Source organism: Branchiostoma floridae, chromosome 10, assembly GCF_000003815.2.
Source record: "Branchiostoma floridae strain S238N-H82 chromosome 10, Bfl_VNyyK, whole genome shotgun sequence".
In the NCBI taxonomy this organism is placed as follows: domain Eukaryota; kingdom Metazoa; phylum Chordata; class Leptocardii; order Amphioxiformes; family Branchiostomatidae; genus Branchiostoma; species Branchiostoma floridae.
In genome coordinates, this window is record NC_049988.1 from 15,068,746 (window position 1) to 15,086,324 (window position 17,579).

General features: G+C 42.2%; 1 protein-coding gene across 1 annotated transcript; it reads left to right on the forward strand.

The window, feature by feature from the left end:
* The first annotated feature begins 954 nt into the window (after positions 1–954).
* Positions 955–17,447, forward strand: LOC118424181. Its single transcript, XM_035832715.1, has 8 exons — positions 955–1,455; positions 6,335–6,449; positions 6,857–6,959; positions 7,523–7,685; positions 11,747–11,841; positions 14,161–14,335; positions 15,724–15,922; positions 16,349–17,447. Exons 1-8 carry the CDS (start codon positions 1,407–1,409, stop codon positions 16,407–16,409), a joined length of 960 nt encoding a protein of 319 aa, XP_035688608.1. The 5' UTR covers positions 955–1,406; the 3' UTR covers positions 16,410–17,447.
* The last annotated feature ends 132 nt before the right edge of the window (positions 17,448–17,579 follow it).

Below are 17,579 nucleotides of genomic sequence, written 5' to 3' on the forward strand. Positions count from 1 at the left end.
CTTCACTTTCAAGAAACGCTTCCAGAAATTGTTCAGTGAAGGAATTTTTTTGGGGAAGGTGTCTTCTCATTTCCTTCATAATAGTTTGAGAAATTGACAAACCAATGCAATTACAAATAGATTAATCTGTTTGCGTATTTTCTCGTTGCTACCGGGTATTTCTGTATCCATGCAACGGACACACAAAGTTTCAAACAAGACAACATGACTTGGCAAAGTTGTGTGCGGTAACTATGTACCAATACGCCCCCACTGTCAGGCCATACTGATTTCATTATATGGATGACATTGACCAGGCACCCCAAAACTGATGCGAGCGTGCGACAAAAAAATGGATATGGGCAAAAAGATCTTGGTTTCATTATGAAATCTAAGTGGTCGGGAAGGTTGACTAAATTGTTGAACGCCAAGAACATTGCATACCAATTCCTTTTTTTCCCATATCTTCCTCTTTGAGTTTGGAAGACGTTACTCGCAAGTATTCGGTGTTTTTTTTGGTTTTTTTTTTTACATTTTTGTACAATTTAAATCATATATTACGTAATTTTGCAGCTTCTTTGATGGTCGCATTTTGATGGGAAACGGATTTGAATTATTCATTAGATGACATCTTCATGTTCTGTATACCACTGTCTTACTTTGCAATTGATCTTACAATAAAGTTATCGTTATTCTAAAAAATTGAAGAAAAATGATCATGATGCACGCGTGGATGACATCCCTATGATGAAGACAGCATAAGTATTAATTTTTTTAAATACATTTTTGTACAAATTACATCATATATTACGTCGTTTTTGCAGCTTCTTTGATGGTGGCATTTTTAGGGAAAACGGATTTAGAAAATTGGAAAAAAGATGCGTGCTTAGATGACATCCACATCATCAATTCAGCGTGGCCTAATCGCTCATCTCGTGGTAGCAATTTCCTCGTTCAGATCAGGCGCCTGGCCCAAGTTGTGGTTTCCTCGCTTCTTCCCGCGCCATGGAGACCGGGACTCCCCCCGGAGACCATGACACATGCGCCGACCATCCCAACTATGCGTCCCGCCGATGACCAGCGCTTTGAAGAAGCCTTGCTTACGCATGAGTTGTGAACACGATCTCGCAGCCCGAACGGAAACCGTCAGGCGTGTTGGCGGGAAACGCGCTCGCACGAGACAGTCACTCCATGTAAACACTCCAGCTTCCCATCGTCAGGACAAACCGCATATAAAAGTGTGGAACTTCGGAGTGCCTACTTCAGTCTACCGTCACACGTCTCACCAGACAGCGGCGTTTCTGCGCATCAACTCCGCCTCGCGTACTAGAGCACTTCCAGTCGGTGTGTTGAAACGTTAGACCCTACAACAACGCGAGGAAGATATTTTTTCTCATTTTTCGACGGAAAAGCGGAGTTGGGAAACCATGTCTACACAAGAAAACCGCGGCCGCCCCCTTTCCTGCATTCTTTTCGGTAAGTACACAACATTTTTTTTTGGTCATCGTTGTGCGGAAGTTTTCTTTTCTTTTCTTTACTGTTGTTGAATGTTCTGCCTAAACTAATTTGTACATTTGATCCGCAACCGTACACAGGTGCGGGCATGTCTCTTGTTCCCCGTATTGGCAACGACATGCTTTCTTATCCTTTATCTTAAAGTAAAAAAAAAAACTTCACACAAAAAAGGAGGTCTTTTTTTCCTTCATCCATGCCTTATTTCTTTCGCGTAGCATCTTCATGTTATGTTTTTCTTGTGTGAGTGCCTGTATGATTCTATAAGTGTAGCACTCGGCAAAAGCAGACAGTGGAATTTTTCACCGACAACATAGGAAATAGAAGTGTCAGGGTCGCTAAAGGCGCTTTTCCTCCAGACGACTTCCAAAAGAGCGAAAAAATATGTTGGTAAGCCTTGACACGTAACGGTTGTCTTTTTTTTCGTCGCGACGGTTTTTAAGCGGAAAAGCGCCGTCCTGTTGTGAGAGGATTTTCATGTTAAAGCGTCTAAAGACGGCATCCTGTCTTCTTCGTAAGGGAAAGATATCTGCACCTGTGAGACGGATACCTCCTGGAGCTTTGTCTCTCAATGACTGTCGACACTTCCCGCAAAATGCTTACTCTTTAATGAAACTTACAAAGTTTAGAGCAAACAAAACTTAATTTAAGGGAAATTAAGCAACAATACGTTGTTCAGGATCGATGTCCTCTCTTGCTGCATTTTCCTGTTTCAATAGAAATAACAAAGCATTTTAGTGACTTGTACTTGGCCATTAGGTTATTGTATTAGAAAAAGGATTAGAATTTCAAGAGCACAGAATTCATTTTGAAATATAAATCTTGCTTTCCCCTTTTCGGGTCACTTTTGCAAAAGTCATCTCGTTTTGGATAGCAAAGCCAAGTTTTCGTATGAAAACATTTCAGATACATCAAAGTGTTTCCGAAAAAACAATTTCTTTCTTACTTTGCTTTGGGTCTTGTTTGTTTTTGTAGATTAACCGTTTCTAATGTTAGTCTTTGGTTTGTTGATCAATGCCGTACGGAGGAAATTAAACGTTTCCCCGACAAAGAGGGACGTAAAAACAACAGCTGTTTGGCATCGGCACAAGCAGCACTAAGAAAATAAATACGAAACTCGATCGTCCTGTATTACGTAATTTCAAAGCCGACGAAAACATCGTCGTATTTATCCATCATTACGTCGTATTTGATCATTTTTAAGGTACGTACCATAGCGTTTTACGCAGGAGAAAAAGCTTGAAAGTTGAGGTTTCAGTGTTTCTTTTTGTGTGCTGTATCGCTTCTTTTGTATCTAATCAGTTGAGATGTCTTGAGTTTTGGGAGGCCTAATTTCAGACTGACCTCCCTGCCGGTGTGGCCAGCAGGGAACCGCTTGGCACAATTCTTGGCATCCTTGTCGCGGCTCTGCATGTTGCAACCGCCGCAGGGCTGACATAACTCCGGGATTTCATGTCCTTGAAACGTAACTCGGCCTTCAACAGTTGGTGCGTCCAAGGTGATTTTATCCTCCTTGGTGCATCGCTACAAACTTTGGTACCCTGGTTGTCAGAGTACAGCGCTAGCCGGGTCGGCTGATACGATTTTACGGGGCATCTTGCAAGGGGCTTGGGAAAGAAAACCAAGGCTAAGCGCTGTTCTCTATTAACCAGGCTAAAACTTTGGAGGATGTCTTTGTGAAATATTCCGAATATAGCTCAAGAGCTGGTCTCCAAGCAGACGTATCAGCGGGATGAAAAAAGAGAATTTGGCCAAATAGGGACAAATGAATTGCCATGGGATGTCAGTCTTTTGCAGTCTACCCAGCTGGCCGGCTATCCGCCGGCTGGTCAGTTCACTCCTAACTTTCATTTCTAACTTGGCCAAAGTCCATATTACTATTCGGCCAGGCCGGAGTCTGGCATTGAAAGACTACTCAAGAGCATTCAAAACACTTCCGTGTTGGAAATTATTACCTTCGTCGATAAGGTTATGTTTTGCTTCCGTATGTCTGTGTGTTCGTGTTTGCTATCATTATACCTCGAGTTGTGAATGGGTCATTGTGGACCCATTGTGATATCATGTGGGTAGGGGATGGGAGAATTCGATAGTGGGCCTCCTAGAGGCTTTCTACGATACTACAGTGAAACTGTACATCTGTACGGTCATTCAGCGATCGCAGGCCGTCTATTGGAAAGAGGGTACTCTCCAAGCAGAGGTTCGGCTGCGATTGTTTTTGGCGTATTTAGGCGCCTTGTTTGGCTTTCTATTTTGTGCCGTTTCCTTCATTTCCACGACACGTTTGTAAACGGGGCAAAATAGCCCGAGAAAACCACCTAAAACACGTAAAAAAACGGAGCCGAATCTCTGCTTGGAGAGTAGAAAGGGAGGCTACCAATACATTGTAAGAGTCTAAGACCTTGTAAGTTCAGTTTGCCCCCAAACTAGTTTTCCCTGCCCTCCATAGAGTACCAAATTACATGTCTGGCCAAATTTGGCACAGCTCACTTCCTCCCAATCTCTCCATTAAAGTTCCTCCGGGGCAAATGACTGTGATCGTGTCGTTGTGAACATACCGGGTTTGAAAAGATCGCCCCAGAAGGCTACCGATTTGCGCGGTAACCGCTGGCCGCTCGCCAAAAGGCAGGGATTTTTCTCACGTTTACCACTAGACCCCGTTTACACAACGCGAGAGGGCTCCTGTGCTACATGGGCGGGGAAAATAGAGTACTCTTAAGTTGTTTTACGCCAAGCCCCCTCTGTCCTACACGGAGATCGCTGAACAACAGTAGAGCGATCAAAATTGTATCTGGGTCGCGTGCAACTTTATCGCTGTACGGTCGTTCAGCGATCTTCAGCTATAGTGCAAAATTTAAGAGTGACCCTCTGATCGCTCGACGAATTCCGTAGATGATCGTAGATAAATAACTTTTTTGGTCTCTTATCGGTTGTAATGCTGTTGCAGTGTGTAGTGGAAAGGAAGTGAAACTGAAAAAAGAAGTCTATTTTACGACTATCGTAGCTTTTTCCTAAGCTTTATAACACATTGTGGCATTGACGAATTGTTGTATACCAATAGAAAACGCTGTTCAAAATAAACCACACGCATTGCGCAAATAACTTCTAATATAATCAGGTTCAGATTGAATTATTGTACATGCAACAAGTTGAATATTATGTCAGTTTTCATAACTACGCTTTTTAGTTTCACAAAACTACAGTACTACCCTACGAGCGGCTACCCAAGCCGTTAGAAACATGAGAATGAGTGTGGCATTTTGACCAACCAAAACTTTCTATATCTCTGCCAACAGTCTAAATGTGTTGTCATCGGGTAGGAAAGGGCATTCCACGCTAACCGCACGGGTAATGCCCTGGCCCATAGCGATGTGTGTAAACACCGCCAAAACACAGATGCAAGGGGTTCTCTCTGTGTGTGTAGGCGGGAAAATGGCGAACAACTGTTAAAGAGGCTGCCAAAAAACTAAAAGACAGGCATGACGTAGTGGCTTTGGATGAAGTGCAGGAAATACGTTGGCGGGAACACTCGTGTTTCCCTGTCCCTGGTGATAAATTGAACACAGATAGTAAAGAGAGTAAAGATATAGACGTGCTTTTCACAATAGAAACACTTCATGCTTTCACAATGAAAGAAAAAAAGATGACAGGCATTCTAATTACTTGTAGCCTTTTAAGAATGCTACGCCACGCTATTGTGTGAAGGATAAAAGACATAAAACTATTCCACCTTCGGTCTTTAAGCCTTTTTATCTTATAAAAAGTCCAAAACATCTTTGATGCTCAGAAGGATAGCCATAGTACTAGTATACAGGAGTTGATTGACCGTACGACATAACTCAAGAGGAAGTGATTAAAAGATAGAAAAACATACGTTACATTAGCCAGCGCTTTGTATACTTAACAAAATCTTTTGAAAGGTCAATCCTTTTTTATCAAATAATCTGGCCTCACCAAAAACGTTTCGCGAGATTCTCTCACGGGAGGTTTTAAGTCTACACAACAAAGATGAAAGTGGGGATGTAATTGAGTCGGTGGTAAGTATCGTCTGATGGAGCGGTTGATGAAAGATGGCGGCCAGGACCCCATAGGTCGCAGCTAATTTTAGGTAAAGGTTAAAGGCGTTGCCCAACCTGAGGCAGTGAGCCGTCCAAATGTCACGCCCAGCGGTAAATGTGGGGAAAGTTCAGGGCTGTTTCAGAACTGCCCCTTGTGGGAGGGCGATTTTGAGAGAAATGCTTCAAATAGCTCGGTAGTCTAGTTAAAGATGTTAGGGGACACAGAGGGCGACCTTAGTCCGGAGGCGGTTGCTTTGGCCTTGGACAATGTCTTGGAACTAATGATGGAAGTCTAATGCCGGCATTTGGTGCTTTCAATCTCACCCACTGGTCTACTTTAGTGATCTTTAGTTAAAAGCTTGGAATTGAATTAATGGATGAGGGGAAAGTACAGGTGATTGTCGCCTTACCGGCCCCAAAGTCTAAGTTGTGATACTTTTGCTGAAAAGGTTACGTTTTCCGTAGCGTCTGTCCTTTCGAAAGTGTACGTTTGTAATTAATTAGCCCGCCACGTGAATGGCTGATTCAAGATCATTTTAAAACTACTAACGTACAAAACTCTTACCGGGTGCGAAATATTAGCCTGGGTACCATCCTATTTCTACCGGGGCATCTTACACTAGCTTTTTAGGGTAGCAAGTGTAAGGAGCCCCGGTAGAAAAAGGCTGGTACTCAGGCTAGCGAAAGATTACCCCCGACAGCGTAAAGATTCTCCTGGACGTCCCAAAGAGAGCCTTGCCAATCCACGGTAGACTGGATTCCAAGTCATGTTATCCTATTTTCCCCAGCAATCCTGCTGTCCTTGACGCCAGACTTCTCCTTGGCCACGGTGTGCCGGAGGTGTCACGAGTCCGAGGCTACCTGTGATCCCGTCACAAGGACCTGCCAATCAAACTGTAACAGGTGACCAGATTCAGAAAAAAAATAACACATGTCAGGTAGAAATCGTGTGACGTATGTCATATCATAGCTCAGTGATATATCCTCTTGAAATCTGTTGCAGCGTTGAAAGTTAAACCTACTTTAATGAAATGATCTTACCTCAGCAAAAACGTTAATGTTTCACTACATTTTAACATGTGAAGTCGTAGTCTACAAAGCAAATTGAAGTAGAAGTAACGTTAACGTTAAGTCTTGTGTAGAATGTCGTCTTCTCTATACAATATTTCTGCATATCAAGATCTAGCATGTCCATGTATTGTCACCGTTATTGTCTTCGTCCTTCCACATAAATTTAAAGAAGCAGACAAATAGATGAGAAAAAGGAAAACATCATCTTGATTATTTTTTCTCAATTTCTGTTACGCCAGGACGAAGGTTTGCCCAGCTGATGAGTTATGTATTGCGACCATGTTCGACTTCGGAGAAGGTCGCTTTATGTTCACCGAGTGCTTCAAACCCTCTCCGTTAGGGGTAGGTACACGTGGTGTTCTATACGATTACGTTTTGTATTTGTTATGTTCTTATAAAAACGTGCATTTTCCGTGGTACTATATTCTAGTTGTGCATGGTCCAAATCATGTAATACAAGTAATGGAGTGGTCGCTAAGGAAGAGTACTCTAGCGGCCCATATCTTTATTGCAACCAGTAACTTTTTGAAGAGTCAAAAATCTCAAAATACTCAAACTTCGAGGGTTTACAATGCACAATGCACAATGCACAATGAGTAGAGATGTTTGACCTGTATCTTTCATATATATATTGGCAAAATATAGTGAAAACGCTCAAAGTTATTCACCTTTCTTTTCATTAGCTCAGAAAAAAATTATATCTTCAAATTCCTTTTGTTTTACGAGTAAAACAATCCTTACAGTTTACAAATAAGTAAATCAAGAGTATAGACATTTAAACCCACATTGACGTACCTTGATGTCACTGCATGCGTTAGAATCATCGTGTCTACCTTTAGAAGACCTTACGAAAGCCCTTGTACTTTTGCTGCGTCAATAAGAACGTTCTATCATCTGTATCTCAGCCGGAACCAGGTCCTGTATGCACCGCTGACTTTCTGAGAGGGACCTACACCTGTACCTGTAAAGGCGACGACTGCAACAACAACATGGTCTTAGGTGGGAAACTGCCTTGGCCAGGTGAGACCCCTATCGATACCTGGCAGTACGACAACAACGAAGCCATCTGTGAGTTCCTAAATTTTACTTTCCGCTAATCTCCAAGCAGATCCTACGGTGCCATAAGATAGTATCAAAGCTGGCCAGGGAGTATAGCCGGCTAAGGGAGTCAAACGGGCACCTACGGTAAGTTTGATACTATCCATTACGCACCGTGGATCTGCTTGGAGATTACTTTCCGCAACAACCCAACCAATCACGAGTTGGGAGCCGACCTAAAGCTATTCGGAGTGGCGCCCAAGCTGGCTTTGCTTTCACACATTTTTCTTTATAATTTGCTTCATAAGAAAAATGAGTATCTTATATTCACATGTAGCCTAGTCATAGCTGCCAAATCTCTTCTCGCGATCGTCCCTTACGTAAGAGAACGAACAGACTTGACAGGTGTAATCTTCAGGCAGATTTACCAGTGGCATATATATAGCCTGACTAAAATCGCGCTCCTAACGGCCGGCCCTATAGTATTGCCGCCGGGGAGGGGGTCATTAACCCCAGCCAGCGAGAGATTGTACCAAAACTGGCTAACGAGTAAAGCTGGCCAAAGGGAGTCATCAACTCACTCCTAGGCCGGCTTCACTCCTCTGGCAGCTTTTGATACTATCTTATGCTACCGTACATCTGCTTGGAGATTAGGCAGGTGTAATAGGAATGCGAGACTAATTTACATGAGAAACTGACGGCATCAAAAAATATGTAGTCCAAGGTTGTCCATTCCATATATTACCCTGACATCTGTCCTAGTTTACCTCCAATTCGTTCCTTTTAAGCGTCTGCCTGACATAGACTCAATCAGAAGGGTGATCCATATATAGCTACAATAGAATCCATAAAAGGCTATCAACGAATGAGGCGTACGAGGATATCTACTAACATACATTATTTCCACTTTATACATCCATATATTCGCTTGCTTGAGACACAAAAACATCATGATTTCACCTGTCTTGCTGCACCTGTTGGAATAAAATGGTTGTTCCCTTCCCTGTGGTACACGAATGAGTCCTAAAAAATATTTCTTTCATCTATTTAATTACCATATAAAATTCATTCATCGCTACTCTTGAAAACAAATTTGAACATTCTCCATAAACCGGTTTTATCGTATTTTCTAAGCAAGAAATGGAGTCTGCCGAAGAAAGGAGGTTGCCTTTTCCGGCATACGATAATAGCCGAAGTTGAAAATCGCGAACCAGCCCCCCACCCCCTTTCAAAATAAAAGGTCGGAATAAAATGGTTGTTCCCTTCCCTGTGGTACACGAATGAGTCCTAAAAAATATTTCTTTCATCTATTTAATTACCATATAAAATTCATTCATCGCTACTCTTGAAAACAAATTTGAACATTCTCCATAAACCGGTTTTATCGTATTTTCTAAGCAAGAAATGGAGTCTGCCGAAGAAAGGAGGTTGCCTTTTCCGGCATACGATAATAGCCGAAGTTGAAAATCGCGAACCAGCCCCCCACCCCCTTTCAAAATAAAAGCAAGCCCATGCACTCGAAGTCTGGAACGGCGGCTACAGTTTTCAATCGTACAATGATCGTACGACTTTTGTGACCGGGACCAAAAGCAAACCCTCCCTTAACTTAATATGTGTTGGCATTTTTACTCCTCGGTTATAAATGACTCTCCTTAATCCCTTAATCCTACTCAAGGTGGAGCAGATCGGATTAGAGACAAAAGACGTGTCAATCCCCCCGCCCTTTCCCCCTCCCAGGTATTGTCCCATCACGACAAAACAACATGTACCCGTCTGGGGTTGTTTGGCGTTGGGCGGGCTTCTCGCCATTTTCGCACCCATTTGGGACACGACCATTGCTGATAACGCACGTAATTCACCCCAAACGCGCTAGACAGCGAGACAGAGAGTCGGACTGAGTCAATTTGGCTGTCTGTGGGGCTCACTCGCTATCTATCACTCTGTTATTCAATGCGATATCTTCCCCTCAGTCTGTTGGGTAAACGGTATCAGACAATGTGCTCACCACATAAACAGCTTCGACAAAAATCTAAAGTGCTGAGGTATTGATATAACATCGACTATCATAATTCCACCAGGTGCCATAATACCGCCACCTCAAAAAACGATGGTATAGAGGTCTTCCCAAGATTTTCTTCAATACCGAATGTTGAAGATCCTAATTGTATTACAATTTAGATATTTAGGTGTAGGAGACAATCTTGAGAAGGCCTCTATAACAACTTTTTTGGAGGTGGCGGTATAATGGCACCTGGTGGAATTATGCGAATGTTTGCTATAGAAAGGAGCTTCCCTCTAGAAATATCCGGTTTACACAATTACAAATGTCAGCGAAAGTTTGAGCTATAACTTAACGAATTTATAAAAGGCTTGACACGAATGCCATGACGAAAAACAGGAAGACCGGAAAGGCTCGAACAATATCGCAGGTGACACTACGTGCCAAGACAATGGCTTCTCCGCACCTTGCGCGCGTCGTAGGTAGACAATGGGAGAAAGTTTAGGCCGTGACTGGAACTCAGGCTTGCGAGAAACCGTGCAGTTCAAATATTGTTCACTGAATGTAGGGCCAAAAAACAGGGTGTATACCTATTGTGTAAAATCAGCCATGTTCCATCAAAAGAAGCTGTCGAAGAACGACGAAAAATTTAAGAAAGTTGCAATAGAGGATTCGTCAGAATTTTTCTTGCCAACAAAAGATATAGAAAATTTAGTGACAGAGTAGAAGTTTGACTCTTGTTTACGATGCCTTCTGTTACCATGGTGATAAAGATTGGTAAACACAGGTGCGATCGCCAGGACCCCCCTCCCATCACCTCGTGGGAGATTGTTCAAACGCAGGTGTTCCGAAACAAAAAAAGAAAATGTCAGAATACTCGAGCGCTGATCGACACTTAATCTTTCAATGCATTTCCTTCTACTTCGCTGACTTCCTTTGAAAACCGCTAGGTGGAAAACGAGCGAACGATCACGTACTCAATTGTCATACTCAAACGTAAGATCGGCGTGAAAATGCATGAAGATAGATCTCCGTACGCATTCCTGGACAGAGAAAAATGCAGGTGTGGTAAAGAAGGGAGGAAATCTACTTGGCTCGGAGAAATGTCTAATTCAAAATGTACAGATAAATTGTCCCCTGTCTCTGGTGGTATGGAAGTACATTTGAGTGTATTCTGTCAATGCAGAGAGGCATTTTGTCAGACTACTAAAGATTTCAAAACCCGTTTGTAAAAAATACTATGCTGAATCCACATCATAGGATTTTTCAACAACATAGATATGAATAGTTCACTTCATTTCTATATCCGACAATAGTTTCGGGAGTCTATATAAGTGTTAGCATTAAATTTCTGAAGTCGTTTATGGTATGCTAGTATAATGTTCTTTTATTGCTGAAGAAAGAAATACTACAACCAATGAAAATCAGAAGAAACGTACTAACAATTAGGGTTATTCCTTTTCTTGAAAACATCTGCACAAGAAAGCATTTAATACGGCGAATAGGAAAATTATCTAACTGTACTCAGTACTATTTTTGTCTGTATGAAATCTCAACAGGATATTTCTATGAAGAATTTAGTTTTCTACCAAACCTTCAATTTCATCTTGACATAAGGCACGTGTCACTAATCCCTGCCCTGTGGGGGATCAACTCACTAATCCGTGATTAAGAAATCCCACTTCTCCGCCCATAAGATCCACAGGTGTAAACAACGTCGTTACAATGCCATTGTTTACCGACTACCAGCATAGGGCTTCCCATTCAACCAAGGCGTCGTCAACTCTATTTCCCCCTCCCCCCACTTTACCCATTGTCTGTCCACAAAAACACATTGTCTTGCCCGCCTCCTTTTTTTCATTTGCAAATTTGCTGCAGACGTCTCGCTGGTATATAAATCAGAGAGCTGCTAGTCGATCTTTACTCGCAGTCTGACCTACTGCTACGCGTCCTGTTTTACCAATTCGCTACTCGGTGTTCAGACGTGTTAGCTTGAAGATGTTGCCCCGAGCCGTTCTAACGTTGGTGTCTCTTTTCTCTACCCTGCCTGTGTGTCCCGGGTACCTCTTCGGTTATTCCTGGGGGGTTCCAGTTCCCAACCACCAAGACTTCACCAACCACCCGCGGAACATCCTGGACAGAGCCGACAACGCAACGGAGAACCGCACCAGGACACTAGACACCGCGGTAAGTGTTATATGAATGTTTGATGCTGAATTACATTATGTGCTCTGTTTTTTGTAACATTCAGCTATTTCCTTAACAAATATCGCACTGGCTTTATAGTCTATACTGTAAGATTATCTCGCGTTTGTTAGATACAAGATCTTAGAGGGAAAAAATGCTAATTTTAATGCGCTAGGGGTACAGGTATAGATGTTTTGACATTTCCGATTTGAATAGTAAAGCTTGCTGGCTACATACATACCAATTTCCACATTACACCACAAGATCCACTTTGTCAGGTTATCTTGTGACAAAAAGCGAGAAGTATTTTTGGACTCATTTATTTGCGCGAAATAGTATTGCGGCGCCTACAGTATATGATAACGATTTCTCTCAAACTAAATTACTACTAGGTTACAGTTTCTAAATAGATCCTCCATTGCGCACAGCTAGATTTCTGTCTGGTGTGTATGTATGCGTGCGGTGTCTTTATATTTAGTCCAAACCTAGGTAGAAGACGCCTAATGGTTTGTTAGTTTTGTCTCTATTAGAACCTATCGCTACATGGTCACACATTCCAAGCGTGCTAGAGCTAAGCATGTTACAGTGTCGAATTCTGTTCGCGCTTTCCTGTGGTAAATCATTGTCACTCTATCTGGGAGAGGAACCACCATGCTAAAACACGTTATTGCCGGGGTTTCGCTCATCGCTTTTCTTTCAATGCCCACAGAATACGAGGTAGGTAAATTAAGCGTATCATTTGATGCACAATTTAATTTGGCAGAGATGCGAATCTCAAATTTACTTCCGCCAAAAAAATCGCTCGCTCAGCTATCGCCATGCAGACAGCGTACGCGTCGTCTGACAGGTCTGTCAATTTAGGAAAGGAGTGGTCTGATATTGGGGGCTAGGGGTCTGCGGGTGCGGAGATCGTCTGACAGAAAATCGTTAAAATGCGGTCATTCCGTCTTCCTAGCACGTAACGTCCTGATGAATTGATCTTTTAACTTGCAAGCCGTGATACTTTTTTCAGAAATATTCGCTACTGTTCGATCCATAACGTTCTGGCAAAGCAAAACTACTCACAGAAATTAACCACAGAACGTCTTACTGTTGGAACTTGTCTACGCTGATGAAAAATAGCTTACGCCACAATGACAGCATGCCTAAATTTGACCACATCATTTCAACTCAATCCAGCGAAGAAGTGGTTTCTTCCCAATTCAGGGTGGTCTCAAATTGGGTATTTTGTCGCCACCGTTTAGTGTTGTCAGCAACAACACTTTCTGCTTACTTCTATTACAATACGGAAACAACCATTCTTCAGTGGCGTTTCTTACATTCCTCCGCTGAAAGCGAACCGTTTGCAGGACTATATGTGCCCAAGAGCCGCAAAGTTTGCAAACACTTGAAAAATGTTAAGAATGAGTTCAGCTTCCGAGCTGGACTGTCTGACCGAATTTCTCACCTATTTACCTTTAGGCAGGTGCGCTTTGTCTCACCTGGCAAATTCACAGTCACCTGTATTTTCCGTTATCTTATTTTTACAACGAGTTTGTGACTACTTGGGGTGGCTTTGCCGATTTTCTTGTTCGTTCGGACAAAAACAACGTTGGTGGCGGTAGTACAACAATATTTTGAGTCTGGCTATTTAAGCCTTTAATGTTTCTATAACACAATCCTGACTCTTTCAAATGCTTGTGGTATGGTAATCGTCATAGCATGTTGTGTTGAGTCTTCGCCAGTGAAAATGTATAGGCGTTGGAACATGTAATTTTACCTCTATGGTTTACTAAAGGAACGATAAAGTTCGTCCTAGGCCATCGTGCGACTTTATGCCCTACGATTTTCAAGCAGAGCGGCGACAAAGATCTACGCCATTCTTTCCTGTGAGAAGACACATAAAGAAAAAGGCCCTCGGCTTTTTTTTATCTTACGAGGAGTGAGACAAGGCCCTTAGTCCTAAACCAATGTTATTCAACACGCACACTGTGCGACTTGAACTTTTTTTACACACACACGTTTTAAAGAAAATTAGTTTTCAAACATAAAATATTCACTTTGAATTACACGTACGTATGTGCATCTATCCCCTTTGGGCATGAATATACAATGGATATTATTGTTATTATAAATACTTACTTATCCTCTTCATTCCTTGTGAGACATAAGGCCACAACTTTTTTCTTCCATCTGGGTCTGTCCTGCGTTATGTACCGTCTATGCTGACCGCCAGGAGAGCCCCATGGACGCCAGGTCGTCTGGCACCGTTCTCCTTTGCGTGGGTGAAAAATGTATCTTGAAATTAATGTTGTAATTATTTTGTGTATTGTATGGTAGGTTCCCTGTGACACGGACAAGTCGTGCGGAGGCGGGAAGTACTGTGACCGGCACTACGGCGTGTGCAAGCCCCGCGGCCGACTGGGAGACCTGTGCCGCCGCGACGGGAACTGCCAGGGCGGGTACGACTGCATGTTTGGCCGCTGTCAGAAGACCATCCAAGCCGGCGAGCAGGGTAGGTCATCATAGCCACACTTTCCGTGAAAATATATCTTCTCTTTTTCCTCTCTCTCACTCAAACTCTTTAGATCTCTCTCTAGATCTCTCTAGATCTCTTTCTCTCTCTTTCTATCTAGATCTCTCTCTAGAGCTGTCTAGATCTTTTAGGCTCTCTAGATATATCTCTAGATCTCGTTCTCTCTAGATCTAACTCCAGATCTCTGGCCCTCTCTCCGAATAGATCTCTCTCCATCTCATTCTTTATCTTCGGCCCTATTTATCTCAATATCTGTACCTACGTATCTATCCTCCTATATGTTTTACCGTTTTCATATATCTTTGAGCTGGTGTGGCTTGAAAAACCCTTCACTACGGTTGAAATAGACATTCAAAGTCATGGAAACAGCCGCAAAAATGGATATACATCCTAGCTGAATAGTAGTCAGAATACACAGAAATTCTTTCTTTTCTTCGCTCTGTCGTTCGCTGGGTCATTTTGCTATTTCTCAATCTTGTCACGTGCTCAATAGTTGACGTGCAATTTTGTTGACTAAACTGACTCGCGTGTAAAACTCAAAACACTTCTCTCTGCATGTGTGGTCTCAGCCTACCGAGTACAACAGAACGACTGCAAAAAGGCACATCTGTGCTGCAAATTACCTCACGAAAAAAATCAAGACATAATCCTAAAGACAATTCAAGAGTAAATCACTAAATTGTGCCACCCTCCGGGCCAGTTTTCGCACCCCATTAGCGAGCATTGTACGCCGATCTACAAATCGGACGACCTTTTGTCGTATTGACGCCTGGTGCGCCGCAGACTAATGAGTTTCCCGCCCAGCCACTTGGCAAAAGCGCGGAGCAAACACGCCCTACTGCCTATGTAAGGAGATCATCTCCAAGTAGAAGTGAGGATTCGGCTTGCTTCAGTGTTTCATGCGTGTTTTTGCAGGAGACAAATAGGTAGAAGGTGCGGTGCTAGAAAAGGGTAATAAATGTTGCAAAAACACGCGTAAAGCACTGAAAATAAGCCGAATTCTTAGTAATCTTACACCTGTTTGTACATCATTAGGAAAGTGATGTAGTTTTCTGTTTACTCGATCATGTGTAGTAAAATTGGAGCATCAAATTATATCAAAAGAGAAACCAATTTCAACGGAACTACATGTTTGTCGAAAAGACGTTTGTGTCATTTTTTTATTCATTGTGCCCCTCTTACCATTCCTCCGTCGCATCTTCCTCTCTCATTTCTACTTCTCTGTTCTACCTGTTTTCGTAGATACCACAGCATGAGTTTTGGCAACGCCACAGAGGCGGAGCTGACCTTTGTCGCATTTTATACCAGATACTACTATCAGAATGATTGTTTACCACGTTGCTAATCAATCATCCCTTTCAATACAGGTGCCAGGTGTAAGCATGACAAGGACTGCGGAGACAACATGTGCTGTGCGCGCCAGCACGGAGAGAGGATCTGTAAGCCCCGCCTGGCCCCGGGACAGAAGTGCTGGGTCCCCGAGGGAGGGCTGGACTACAGTCTGAACCAGATGTGCCCCTGTGAGAAGGGACTTATCTGTGGAGAGGTCCAGACGCCCCCGAGAGAGTGAGTAATAACACCCCTACAGTTTCAGACAATGGTTTGGTCGAAAATCAGACGGATTTTTAGGCAAAATGTAGGTTGGAATATGTGTGATCGTGTGCTCCCAGGATAGCCGATGTTGAACATGAATACCACAAATTTTTGGACTCAAATTGTTGATTGAAAGAGCTTTACATAGACATCTCAAATTGCAGATACTCCAGCAACAGAATATAACTTGGAAAAATACAGATAAAGCTTCACAATGATAACTTGTAATGGTCCAGTCAAAGAGCAACATATTGTTTGCAAGGAGAATGTCAAATTTTTTCAGCTCTTAACATCTGTAAGAAGCAAAGCATCTAAAGCCAGGGCAGTGTACTACTATGCAGCTCAAAACAACAATATACAACATGATACTGACACACATTTCTGTTCGTGTTTTTTCAGGGAGGAGTTTGTCCTGTGGACGGATAACCACCACATGAGGTGCAAGGCCATAGATGAGTGATGTCATCACAGATGCACCAATCACGGACGGTTATTCTCGTACAGAAAAGAGTCATAGTCTAACTATTGTCTGTATAATGTAGATATCTGCACATAGTGCGGACAGAAACTTATAACGTTGACGTTTTATTCTATTCTATTATTGATGATAAATCATATATGTACACAGAAGTTGTTTTTTCCAGCTTTTCTCAGGAAACAAGCATATGTTGTCTCAGTGGTGTTACAGTGCAGTCTGAGATGTATCAAGCTACACTAGAACATGCATCTTTTTGATAATCAAGTAACTACAGTAACTTTTTTATGCTAAGCTACATGGAGAGCCTAAAATGGTAGTGTATTAGTAACAAATGTCAAGCCTATCGTGTTACGCAGCAAAGCTATCATATTATCGTAAAACGGCAAATGATGCTTGCCTGTCGTAAAACACTACGGTCACAATACATGCCGCAAAACTGACCAAACTTGGTCAACATCGAGCTCACGCCACGCAATGTCGTCAAATTCAATCTACCTCTTCTCTCAGTTTGAAGTTTTTGTTACGAGTAAGTTTGTTTTTCCGAGATCTTCTATTATCACTATAGCCTTGTAGAATATTTTTGTACATATTTATTCTATCTATTAAATTATCATGAGTTAAAATTAATTGCATGTGTTTGAATTTGTTGCAGTGTCAAATGGTAATACTTGCCTCCATACAAACTTCAGTTGTTTTGACAGCCAATGGGCAAATGTTCACTACAATTTCCATTCAAAACCCCTGAACATTTTGACATATTCTCATGAGATTTGATCAATCAGAGGATGACATCCATAAAATCAGGTTTACCAGCTAAATCATGATTGGTATAAAGAAACCATGGTATATGAAAACAAGACCACAGCATGTTCAAGACAAAACATACATAAGCTGGAAGTTCTGCTGAAGTACCAAGGAAAGTTGTCAGGGGGCTCAAAATTGCCCTTGTCATTCGTCTACCCAAGACCTACCCACAAACCAAATATCATCACAATCCATCTAGAGGTTCTTAATTTATATGGACAAATATCAGTTAACAGAAACACACGCATAGACAAACCCAAAACAATACCTTCATTTTTTATGGTACACTTGTTGGTATAAAGGGGTATTTTCTATACCTCTATCTTGTACTTTGTGTAATACCTGTTG